The sequence below is a fragment of a genome, unplaced genomic scaffold (genome assembly GCF_019419815.1).
Source record: "Pyrus x bretschneideri cultivar Hongxiangsu unplaced genomic scaffold, Pyrus_bretschneideri_v1 Contig71, whole genome shotgun sequence".
Lineage (NCBI taxonomy): Eukaryota > Viridiplantae > Streptophyta > Magnoliopsida > Rosales > Rosaceae > Pyrus > Pyrus x bretschneideri.
Window position 1 is genome coordinate 1,409,230 of NW_025999811.1, and position 13,414 is coordinate 1,422,643.

General features: G+C 37.0%; 1 protein-coding gene across 1 annotated transcript; it reads left to right on the top strand.

The window, feature by feature from the left end:
• Window positions 1-662: 662 nt before the first annotated feature.
• Window positions 663-8,418, top strand: LOC108868132 (loricrin-like). Its single transcript, XM_018650525.2, has 2 exons — window positions 663-972; window positions 8,198-8,418. The coding sequence occupies exons 1-2, from the start codon at window positions 663-665 to the stop codon at window positions 8,416-8,418; spliced, it is 531 nt and encodes a 176-aa protein (XP_018506041.2).
• The last annotated feature ends 4,996 nt before the right edge of the window (window positions 8,419-13,414 follow it).

Sequence of the window (13,414 nt, forward strand, 5' to 3'; positions counted from 1 at the left end):
GGTCTGAAACTTGGGGGATTAGCATTGAACTAGATTAATATGATTCAATTTATTCAAAACAGCTTATGGATTAATCTCGTCCCATTTGTTTAAATATATAAACTGATTGGAGCCGCAATAGCAAATAAGATGAGAGAAAATTGGTTAAGGTGGTTTGGACATGTTAACCAAAGACTTACAAATACTCCGGTTAGAAGATGCGTATATGAGACATAGGTTGATGGCAAAAGAAGTAGAGGAAGATCTAAAAATACTTGGAAAGAGACTCTAAGAAAAGACATGGGAGTATTGGAGCTAACCGAAGACATGGCGCAAAACCGAGCGCAGTAACGTTCTAAGTTTGTACAGACCATGCTTAATTAGTGGAATAAGGCTTTGTTGTTGAATAAATTGATCTTGCTCTAACTTACGTAAAACATTAGGATTCTGGGAAGGTCTGTTGATTTATTGGCAGCCTCATCATCCAATTCAAGCCCAGTTCTGAATAATAAAACTTCAAAGAAGTATTCATGAAGTTTCTGCAAGTCAGAATTGTCAACCAAATACTTTGAACAGTATGATTTCAATTCAATACGTCACTAACATTATAGGTATAAACACACGCACAGATATATATATAGTGACTCTGTATAATCTTGTTATTAGTTTGCAACACAGAAAAAATGGGTAGAACATACGTTGGCGTAGGTGGTGGCCATGCAGGCGAAGTAGGTATCGTGATGCCAGATCACAACTCGGGGGGCCTGCTTTTGCTCTGCATGATTCTTATGTCCCTCTCACTTATCTCAATGGTCATATTTGCCTGTGGTGATCACAAAGGATCAAACAAGAAAAGACGTGGAGGTGGCGCTGCATGTGGAGGTGGTGGTGGAGGTTGTGGTGGTGGCACTGCATGCGGAGGTGGAGGTGGTGGCGCTGCATGTGGAGGTGGAGGTGGTGGCGCCGCATGTGGAGGTGGAGGAGGCGGAGTCTGTACTTAAAAAGGCGGCGGAGGTCGAATTTATGTTTTCATAAAAATGAAAAAGTAAGAATTTAAGCAAAACCTGTTGTTCTTATGGTTGTTCTTGTTGATGTTGATATTGATATTGATTTTGTACATGTATCTATGATGGTCAAATTTTGAGTATGTATTTTTTTTAATGGATAAGATGTTTTATTCAATTTTCAAACTACTAAAATCATACAAATAGCAGTTTAAAATAAAAGTAATACTATTGACATATTTTTTTTTATCTCTCACACACTCCTATTAATTTTTGTCCATTAACCTTCTTCAATTTATTTGATTGGATGTCTAAAAATTGAAAAATGTAAGTAAGAGGAAAAAAGAGGTATATAGATAACACTACCCTAAAAAAAAACAAGAAAAGTAAATTATGATTAAATACTGAGTGGGACATAAGTTTTAAAGAAAATTATCAATTTGTGGGCCAAGAGAATTATAACGATATTACATTTACAAATTTGGCCCATTACACAATACTCAAGCCCACCTAACTCATTCCCATGAAAAGATCATTAAAATTTCGCCGAAAGAAATTCTGACTACCAAAATATTCACTAGAATTTTTACCAACAATCTCCTTAAAAGAATCCATATGAAATCCAACACTAAAAATTAATAAACTTGTTGTAATTAATCTTAGCACATGTTTAATTGTGTAAAGTTTAAGTAGAGATTATATTAGATTCCTAAAGGATCTAGAAGTTCTATCCTTGTATTTGTATTACTTGAGGAATTATAAACAAAAATTGCTCGGTTTATTTTCTCTTTTTGTCATCCCTCTCTCTTTTCCTCTCTAAAATTTATGCCGCAACACGCTCATTACGTTGGCTATGAATTTGGAGTGGTCCCTTCAAGATAAGAGGTTGGTCACATCAATTAAGTACTTCTAAATATAATTTCAATTTCGATAATTTTTAGTCTTGATTGCATGAAGCATTCATCCTTATGCATCAACCCTAATTTATATTTTTCTAGTTACACACACACTGACAACCCGTTTCTAGTTCTATGATTTTATAAATTTTGAAAGCGTGAACTGACGAAAATGCCCCTAGAGGCGAGGGTGCCGACTTCCGTTGACCTGGGTTTAGGGAAACGCACGAAACATTCTTTTAGCGTATCCTTGTAATGCTCATTACTACAAACACGTATGATCAAGCGGAATTCAATTTGGAGCTAAAACAAAGATTTTACGAAACTCGGAAAGATGAGGCCTTTTGGTAATTTTAACATTGGAGGTATTTCTACATTTTGGACCACACTTGCGCTGACACGTGGCAAGTTCTCCCCCTCATCTCTCATTTCCACTCTCTCTCGTCTTTCCCTCTCTATACGACAGCCAACAAAGCTTTCCGTGTTAAAGAAATCAACCCCATCTCATTGAAAGACCTACACAAATCTAGAATAAAGAATTCTAGAACATTCACTAAGGTTGGTTAGCTAGATTATCCAAGTTAGAGTAGTTCTTTGTAGAAATGACTAGAATGTTGTTTCTTAAATTGGTGGAAGAGTCTAGAAGAATGGTAAGGTTTATACCAGCATGCAAGATTAGTGTAGATAATTCTAGCTTAGGAAGTTAGTGGAATTATCTAGATATCTCTAGCATGATGTTTCCATGCTTCTCCAAGGTTCCATCCATGCCTATAAAAGGACAAGGCATCCACACCATTTGTATCAATTAGGAAGACTAAGTGAGAGTGAGAAGTAGGAGTAGTCTTGTGAGGAGTGTGAGTGGTCTAGAGTTTGTCTCTAGAAAGAGTGAGTGTCATAGCTTCAAAGAGTGTCCTTGAGAGTTTGTGTGTTGTAATATTTTGTATGTGTAATACAAGTAATTTGTTTACTTGTGTTATCTCTCCAACACTTGTGTTAGAGTTGTGCACTCTAAGTTTTTCATCAACACTCTGACGATCTTTACCACACCAGACCCCTATGGCATGTCTCTCTCTGTCTGTGTTTTTTTTTCCTGCATCGCTCCCTCAAACTTTCTAAAAACTCTCTCTGCACTCTCCGTACATGGTAGCACCACATCACCACTACCTGACTACTCAGGCGAACCAGACCATCAAATCATCACTGCGCCTTGTCCTTCCTTATTTCTGTAAGCTCAGACCGTGAGCATCAAACCCAGACATGGAGCGTGCACTGCACAGTGGCCATTGCCATCATCTTCCCCGACGAGTTCCCGTCGATTCCAACAAAGGTAAGGTCCCAGAGCACTAGATTTAGCTTCTTTCATCAAGATTATGGATGTGTGACTTAGTTTAGGCATTTTGGTGAAGGGTTGACATTGAAATAACTCGGAAGAAGAAAATTTCCCAGTTTTGGCAGAGGAACCCGTGACCATTTGGCCACATTCAGGCCATTTTTCTGACCAATACCGACGTTAACTTGGCTTCACCTTGGTATGGTTTTGTTCTCTACATATCTAACTTCAAAAGGGATTTTGAATCATCAAGTTTGGTTAAGTATTGAACTAGAAATTAGCTATGAAAGTTGGGAAGAAATTTCCAGATTTCTGAAAAATTTGGCTGTGATCATCATGCTACTTTTAGGCCGTTTCCCCATTCAACTTCGGCCATGATTGGACCCTGAACTAGTATAAACCTCTTCCCCACATTCCTAGCTTATAGTTGGCTTTTGAATCATCGAATTTGGTTGAGAATCGAGCTCGAAATAAGCTCTGAAAGTCAAGGGAAAAATCTGGAAAATTGTGGTGATGGCGTGTGGGCTGCGCGTGGCTGCCACCTTATGGCGGCGCTGGGAGGAACCCAAGGTCCCTCCTTAGGTTCCTCGACGTGCCGGACCAGAATCCGCCCTCCGTTTTTCGAAATTCAATCGTTTTAAAATAGTTTCTTTAATAATCGTACTTTGTATGAAAAATAAGTGTATATGTTAATATGTTATATATTTACGTTAAATGGTTTCGTTTCTAGGCGAAATGCATCACTAGGACTCTTGATGCTATGAGACGAGTTCGACTCGACGATCTGATCTGTGAGTAGGCATATATATATATATAAAGTTTTATAGTTTCCACAAATGCTTTTGAATTGATTCATGCCTATTATGCCATGTTTAAATAATGTTACAAGAAATGTTGTATTGTTGTGAAATGCTAAAATAATACTACGGGATGCGTGGGTAAGTTTATTATGTTGACTAGAATTATTGAATCGTTATGGCATGTTTATATTTATGTAGTCAGCTTATCATTGCTGCACCCGATGTTAGTGCTCGCCCAGGGCCAGGGCCAGTCTTTGACATGTATGTTCACATTCGCACCTCACACTTGCCTTTGATCCAAGTAGGTGCCAGTCATGTCGTACAGGATGCAATAGGCAACTCTGACATCTTGTCGTATAAGTTGTAATAGGCAACTCTGACTCGTATGTGACCGCGAATAACGCCAATCTTCACGTGATGGTAGCACTAGAGCGTATATTATGATTACACCCTGTCTTATCGTACATAGTGCATTAGGCAACTCCAACTTTTGTGCTAGCATAAGTTGATGAGCATCAGTTCAATCGTACAAGTTGCATTAGGCGACTCCGACTTGTGTGCTATCATAGATTGATGAGCATCTGATATGATATGTTTGCTTATGCGAGATTATGTGATATTGGTTGTTATATGTTGATTTACGCAATATTGCAATGTATGGCAATTTTGTGATTTTGCAAGCTACGGTAAGTATTTTCTAGTATGTATATTTTGGAAATTATACTTGTTTTACGGCGATGGGTTTTAACGTTTTCAAAAGGTTTTTATTAAAACTTTATTTTCAGGCTCACTCACCATTGTTTTTCGCCCATTCAGGTTTTAGTAGTTGAGCCTTCGTATCGACGATGATTCTTGGCAAATCCCAGTATAGGTGACTACCTATGATGATATAATCCTTATCCTACCTTACTGTACTTTACTTATGCTTTGTCATCACGTGTGAAATGGGTTCATTCTCGCTCACCAGCACACTCTTATATTTAGGCACTTATAAGTTTAAATTTATTCACATTTTTCACATCACTACACTTTAGGGATTCATCACCTTCCAGGTGTTGGCCATCACAGCTCGATTCGGAATCCAAGTGGACATTCCAGGTTAGGTTGTGCCATATATATATATCATGTTTGATTGTATTGATCGATTATTGCTAGTGGTGAATTATGTGTGAGAAACAAGAAAAAAAAGACAAAAAAGGGAAATCAAATCTTAATCACGTATGCTCCCAGCACTAGGGACGAGAGAGGATCATGGGATCCTTTAATCATATCCGTTCATCATACATTGTGCGATCGGTTTTTGTCAAATATTGTTTATATTCAATTTTAAATAAAAAAAATTACAATGATTTTTGACCGCACGATATACGATGAACAAATGTGATTAGAGAATCCTCACAAAGAGGATCCGGCGAGGATCCTCACAAAGAGGATCCGGCGAGGATCCTCCTAGACTAGGGACAACATACATTCTCATTTTTTACGTCTTCTTGTCCTCGATCACACATCTGCATTATAGCCTATGATAGCCCTAAATGTGGCTCCGCTAACGCTCCTGCACCGCGTCGCGCCCAACACTAAGGATAACAAACATTCTCGTTTTTGACGTCTTGTCTTCTTAGATCACACATCCTAAAGAGGTGGGTCTCATTAGTTGAAGAGAGAATCTCGACTCTTGACCCAATTTTACATTTAACCCATTGAATTATAATTCACATTTTCATCTTCGAAAAAAATAAGAAAGATGCAAAATATAAGTTTTAAATCTTAAATTTGCATCTATTCATTGAAGATGCACTAAGAAAAGGAAACCTTGGTATAGTAATACCATTGTCATTTGGTGTCAATCAAAATTACGTTAAGATAATTAAATCACCTTGGAGAAGAATCCTCGTTTAATTAACCCAAATTATAGAAATTCAAAATTTAAATTTGAATGCATAAAAATGAGCACCTAACTCTAACCAACTTAATCAATTTCAAATTTGAGCCATGCATTATTGGTGCTGTTGCAAATTTAGTATTTTGGTGTAGATATATTGAGATGCATAGACAATTTAGAACCAAACAATGAAAAGTGCTGAGTAAAAAAGCACCAACTGTGTGATAGAAACTTTTTTAGTTGTGATTGAAACGTCACTCAGTAATGAGTACCTAAATATTATCCTATTTATAAAAATAAGCAATCAAGGAGTGTTGTGTCATTTTGCAGTTTAGTTCATTTAATACAAGTGATATTGGGGAAAAAAGAAAAGAAAAAAGAATCGAACTCGTGAATACAGGTTCTATTTACTTAGTCGAATTAAATGGCTTGACATGCATTAAGCCAATGGTGATCACAATAAAGTGACTAAACGTTGTTTTGTCTGACTAATTTTTAGTAAGGATGATCATCGAACAATAACCTAAATATTGAATGGTCTAAATCATGAGATAACATAGTGGAGTGAGGCCAAATGAGTAGTTAACGTTGTACTAAAAAACTAATTGGTTACAAATGGTGAGCTGATTGTTGTCCATATATAAATATATAGTAGTTCTAACCAAATGGTAAGTTAATACGATGCTAATTACTTGTTTGGAAACATTTCAAAATATTGCTCATAATTTGATCTGAAAGATCATCTTTGAAACAATTCATTCGCATAAAAAGCTTTTTAAAACAATACTACCACAAACAAATTAACAAAATATTGTAGTTAAATTAATTTTAGAATATTAGTAAACATTTGCGATCTCTGGTGGCATCGTCCAATTGTAGTGGTGTAGTCACTCCACGTGCAATTTCCACAAGATTTCTAGGGTGCCAATATTAAACTTCGTTGGGTGATCATTTGTTTTTTTTGTTTTTTGTGTGTGTTTAAAGTGAAAAAAAAGACGATTAATGTGGATCGTCGAATCTGAAAAGTCCAAGAGCTCATGTTTAATCAGAAAAAAATTAAAACGTGGTTGATCCACTTAGGCGGGTAGGCAGGAGATAATGGCCCAATTCCTCGGTTTTGGGGGGTGGGGGGTTGTTGGATTTGGGTGAGCTGAGCAGTTTTTGTTGGGGTTGGGGAATTGAATCACACAATTCTAAGGGGGACTTAGAGCCGTGGAGTTGTTCTTATACATTTTCCATATCTCAATCAAACAAGTAACTAATGAAAAGCTTTCATAAAAATTCTCGTACAATCGAGAATGAAGTTTGCATTTTGTAAAGAAAATAAAATATAAAAAAAACTAATCAAACAGACCTTTAATTATTTTCTTTTTAACAAATTTATACACTTTTCATAAAGTAAAAATTCATTAGATCGTTATTCAAATATTTGAATCAAATCATGAACCGAGTGCATTGCCTAGTGGACCACTTTCACAAGACATAGCCAAAAGCCAATTATGAGCATTGCCTAGTGGACCACTTTCACAAGACATAGCCAAAAGCCAATTATGAACATATTTCCCCACTTGCCTTGGCAACATACACACGTGATCCTCGTATGGTAATAAGGGACAAAGTTAGAGATTTGTATAAATGAGGCATCTTCAAACAATAAAGTTATAAATTAAAAAAAAATTAAAGAATTTCCTAAACAAAATACTTATATATTAATTCATCAGATTTTTTATACAACATATTAAAATATCTTTCAATGTTGCATGACAACTTCACGACCATCAAGTATCTCTCTCTCTCTCTCCCCTTTCTCTCTCTCAAAATAACACATTATCATTCATTCATTAATCTCCCATCTGATTTCTCAATTGATTCTTTAGAAATTTCATGATCACTCTTTCAAAGTTGACAGTAGCAACTAGAAGAGTTAATTGTAATGTCACAAGAAAGTAAACTAGTGATATACCTTACTGATGTTGCAAACATATACATTTTTTACCAACAAAAAGAATTGAGTGCGGGGCATCCACCCCCTGGCCCCGAGGGGGCTCCGTCCATGGTGGTAATGCAATGGTGGAGATAAAATCACGTATCTTAAAAAATTCTATTTATAGCAAAGCCGTAGCTAGCTATGAGCTGTATACAAATTCCTCTTCCTAAAGTTTGGATCACCAAATAAATAAATAAAATGGTTAGGAGCAGCAAGAACATTGTTTATGTGGCTGCTAGTTATGCAGATTTACTGCTTCCAAATGCTGGTGGTATTTTCCTTTTCTGCATGATCTTAATGTCCTTCTTTATAACATCAGTTGTCATATTTTCTTGCGGTAAGTCGTCTTGCAAGAAGAAGAAGAATACCGATGCGTATTATAATTATAGTGCTGCTGGAGATGGAACAGGCTGCGGAGGACATGGCCACCACGATCATAGGGGCGGAGTAGATGGCCATGGGGGCCATGGAGGAGGCGACCATGGGGCTGACGGTGGAGGTTGTTGCGGGGGTGGAGGTTGTGGCTCTAGTGCTACATGAGTAATTACTGGTCATTAATGAAGATGCCAAGAGATATAGGGAGGGTGGGAGAGAAGAGCACAGTCGTGTACCTTATAATTTCCCTTTCTTTCTTTTTATCTATGGCTTTGCTGAATTTTTTTCTTCCTTTAGTATAAAAATATCGATGTATTACTAAAAAAATGTACAACATTTCTGTTAAGAGTGGGCACGGTTTGGTTCGGTATGGTGCGATTTTGAAGTCAAAAGCGAAATGAAACCAAACCATTTGGTTCGGTTCGGTATGGTTTCAAACGGTTTCAGTTTGGTTTTTAAAAAAATAATTTACAATTAAAAATTTACACCTATTTACGCATAAAACGGTCTTCTTTTCTTATGATACATTAATTAATGAACCTGCAGCAAAACTACAGAATACTTGCACCAAACTGCAGTAAGTATATACAAAGAACAACATTTTTTTAAGATTATACGAAGCTGTTATCAGAAAAGAGAAGACCTTAAAAGTGGCAATGGCCTAACATTCATTCTTTAACAAGAATTCATGGCAGTTTGCCCTCTTCCCAACTTCAATGTGAGAGATTCAAAGTTCTAAGAGGTTTTCATAGAGAAAAGTGAAGGTGATTGTTAACTCTCTCTCTCACTTTCTTAATAAACGAATCGGCAATGTATTGACACTAATAATTAAGCATTTTGTACCAATACAAGTTGAGGTTCCCACTTCCTCTTATTGTATCAATACAAACCCCCTCTCTGTCTCTCCATAAAGCTGATGTATTGATAATAGTTAAGCATTTTGTTTCCTAGGGGTGGAAAGGGATGACATTTTAGTGTGGTTGAGTCCATACTAAATGTATGAACTCTAACAAACAACCAATTAAAACATGACATTTAATTTTAGGTGCAGTTTTCAAAAGCCAAAACCGAAACCAAACTGTTTCACTACATTGCGGTTCGGTTTCACAACCGCAACCATTTCAAAACCGAACTGTTCAGTGCGGTCTGATTTGGTTCGTGTTTTGGTTTCGGTTTTTGGTTCCAAGTGCCCAACCCTAATTTCTATAATTTGTTGTTTGTAATTCAAAGGTATTAATAAAACAACAAGGTTTCAAGAAATTCAAGCATATTAGGTGGTATGATAATTAAAGACGCATTAATTAATACAATGCGCTAATGGCGTCGATTGACAGCTATTGTGTATTACTCTTCTCAATATTGGAGTTTGTATCTCCTCTTTCACGTTCATAGAAAAGAAAAATAAAAAGATGATTCGCAATATTTACACATCATTGCACCAAAAATAAAAGTAAGGCTTATTCTTTGCAATGCCAGTTGGAACTTCATATTAATCCCACTTTAACCCTAAAACAAAAATTTCGCCTCTTTACGCATTAAACTCAATATTTTCTCTATTTTACATCATTGGAATTGTTCCTTTATAAATTAGAAATATATTACTTTTAAAAGGGTAAGCAAAAATGTTTAACAAATAACTAAAAATTTGATGTTAGGCCTTCTTTGAGTTCTCACAAATAACTAAAAATTTGATGTGATTGCTGATGTAGAAGATGAAGCTGCTTCCGTCTGGTGGTTGAGGACGCTGTAAGCCATATCTCCTTAGGACACATGGGGCGCGTTGCATACATTAAGCATGTTGGTCTGTAGTTTTGATAGAGTGGGCTAGTATATATACAAATCTTTTCCTTGTGTTTGCCGGAGGTGTCTGGAGTGTATCTTGCCGGTGACACTAGTCACGAGTCTGTTAAGTTATGCAAAGGGCTGTGTGGATAGCACCATCCTAAAACTAATTACAATGATTGTTCTTGTAAACTTGGTAGATATCTCGAGTTACACGATTTCTTGTAATTTACAGCTAATTCTATTAAATCTATTATCAATTTCAATCCAATCATCTATGGCCAAACAAGGGCCGACCGTAGATTGATTTTTCAGTTGTTGATTATATTTTGCAATTTTTCACGTCTAATTGTACTTCTTACTTTCTCAAACCATGGAGATTATGAAAATAGATGCATTCCTACAAATCTCGACAACCAACAGAGATTATTTACATGGCCCCATTAGATTTGGGGTGGTTATATAAAAGTGATCAGATAAGCAATTTTGTGCTCTATACGTGCATCTTTAACTATTTAACGGTCAGATATGCTACCAAAGAGAGAGTATTACATTTGACTGGTCGTTAAATGGTGTTGCATGTGTTAAGTAAATGCATGTAGCGTCGTAGCCAAGTCTCATGTATGTATAAATCTCTACTACTAACCTTTTAATTCTTGTGCTCCTGAGTTTCAGTTGTGGTCAACAATGTACTTTCGTGATTTAATGGTTTAGTGTACTGCCTGGGCTACGTAGACCTTTCGGATAGTTTGAAACTTGGGGGATTAGCATTGAACTAGATTTATATGATTCAATCTTTATTCAAAACAGCTTATGGATTTATCTCGACCCATTTGTTTAAATATATAAACAGATTGGAGCCGCAATAGAAAATAAGATGAAAGAAAATTGGTTAAGGTGGTTCGGACATATTAATTAAAAACCTACAAATACTCCGGTTAGAAGATACGTTTATGAGACATAGGCTAATGACAAAAGAAGTAGAGGAAGACCTAAGAATACTAGGAAAGAGACTCTAAGAAAAGACATGGAGTACTTAGAGCTAACTGAAGACTTGGCGCAAAACCAAGCTCAGTAATGTTCTAAGTTTGTACAACCAACCATGCTTAATTAGTAGGATAAAGCTTTGTTGTTGTATAAATTGATTGGAGTCTCGCTCATTTATAAACTTACGTAAAACATTAGAATTCTGGGAAGGTCTGTTGATTTATTTGCAGCCTCATCATCCAAGTCAAGGCCAGTTCTGAATAATAAAACTTCAAAGAAGTATTCATGAAGTTTCTGCAGCCAGAATTGTCAACCAAATACTTTGAAGTATAAGATATACACACACAGATATATAGTGAAGAAATACGTAAGTGAACCACTTTCACAAGACGCAGCCAAAAGCCAATTATGAGCATAATTCCCCACAAGCCTTGGCAACATACGCAAGTGATCCTCGTGTGGTAACCAGGGACGAAGTCAAAGATCTGTATGGATGGGGCATCTTCAAACAACAAAGTCATAAATTAAAAAATTAAAAAATTTATTAAACAAAATACTTATATATTAATTCGTCAAATTTTTCATACAACATATTAAAATATCTCTCGACATTGCATGATAACTTCACTACCAGTACCATCAAATCTCTCTCTATAAAAATAACATGTTATCATTCATCCATTGATCTCTCATCTGATTTCTCAATCGATTCTTCAAAAATTTCATGACCGAAAATGCTCTTTCAACTTTGGTAGTAGCAACCAGAAGAGTTAATACTTATATCATAAGAAAATAAACTAGTGATACACCTTGTTGACGTGACAAACATACATTTTTCCGCTGAAAAACAAATTTGAGTAGGGGTATCCGCTCCCATGGGCCCAAGGTGGCTCCATATATGGTAAATCAATGGTGGAGATAAAATCACTTATCTTCAAAAGCTCTATTTATACCAAAGTTGTAGCTAGCTTAGCTAGGAGCTGTGCACAATTTCCTCTTCCTAAAGTTTGGATCGCCAAATAAATAAATAAAATGGCTAGGAGCAACAGGAACATTGTTTCTGTATCTGCTGGTCATGTAGATTTACTGCTTCCAGATGCTTGTGGTCTTTTCCTTTTTTGCATGATCTTAATGTCCTTCTCTGTAGTATCAGTTGTCATATTTTCTTGCGGTAAGTCGTCTAGGAGGAAGAAGAAGAATACACATCATGGTGGAGGCGACGAAGGGGACGGAGGAGATGGCGATGGGGATGATGGTGGAGGCAACCATGGGGGTGGAGGCGACGGCCATGGGGGGTATGATGGAGGTGACCATGGGGGTGGAGGCCACCATGGGGGGTACGGGGGGCATGGTGGAGGCCACCATGGCGGCCATGGTGGAGGCCACCATGGGGGTGGAGGTTGTGGCTCTAGTACTACATGGTAATTATTGGTCATCAATGAAGACGTCAAGGGATATAGGGAGGGATGGAGAGGGGAGTACAGTCGCATGTGCCTTATAATTTCCCTTTATTTTTATATGTATAACACTTATGTAATTTGTTGTTTGTAATTCAAAGGTATTAATAAAACAAGGTTTCAAGAAATTCAAGCATATTAGGTGGTATGATAATTAAATACGTATTAATTAGCACAGTGCGCTGATGGCGCCGAGCACTAGCTATCGTATATTTCTCTTCTTAGAGTTTATATTTCCCCTTTCATGGTCATAGGAAAGAAAAATAAAAAAAAGTTCGCAATGTTTACACACCATTGTACCAAAAATAAAAAGGGCTTGAAAACTTTGAGTTTTAACGATGAGGACCACTGTTCTAAAACGCAGGCTAGGCGGCCGCCTAGGCATTGGATGGCGGGCCTCCTCCGCGATTATTATGAAATCGTTCAACAAATCGGAATGGCTATTAATCGGTACCTAGGCGGCCGCTGGGCAGGCTAGGCGGGCAACGTGGGCTAGGCGGCCTCAACGGTCTCTTAGTTTTGTAACAAAAAAAAAAAAAAAACAAAAAATCGCTTTGTATTGACGACAAGAGAGTGATCTGTTGAGGAATGAGAAAAAGATCTGTAATTTTATTGTTGAAAGAAGATAGAGAGTTGTCTGGAACTTGTTGAAACCATCGTTGTTGGGGATCACCACTAAACTGACCTACACAATTTTGTTGATTTTTGGGTTGGGTTGGTTGGGATCTGCGGTTTGATGAAGATGAAAGCTTGTTTGGTCAATGACAGGACGACACCGCAAGGAGAGGGTAACTGGGCAAGGCTTGCTTAAACCAAGTGGCAAGCGAAAAGAACGGATGGAGACTTTGGAATTGACGGCATAGAGAAAAAGAAGATAAGAGTAATTGGGTTTGGGTAGGGAGAAGTGAAGAGAAAGGATGGGACTTTGGAATTGA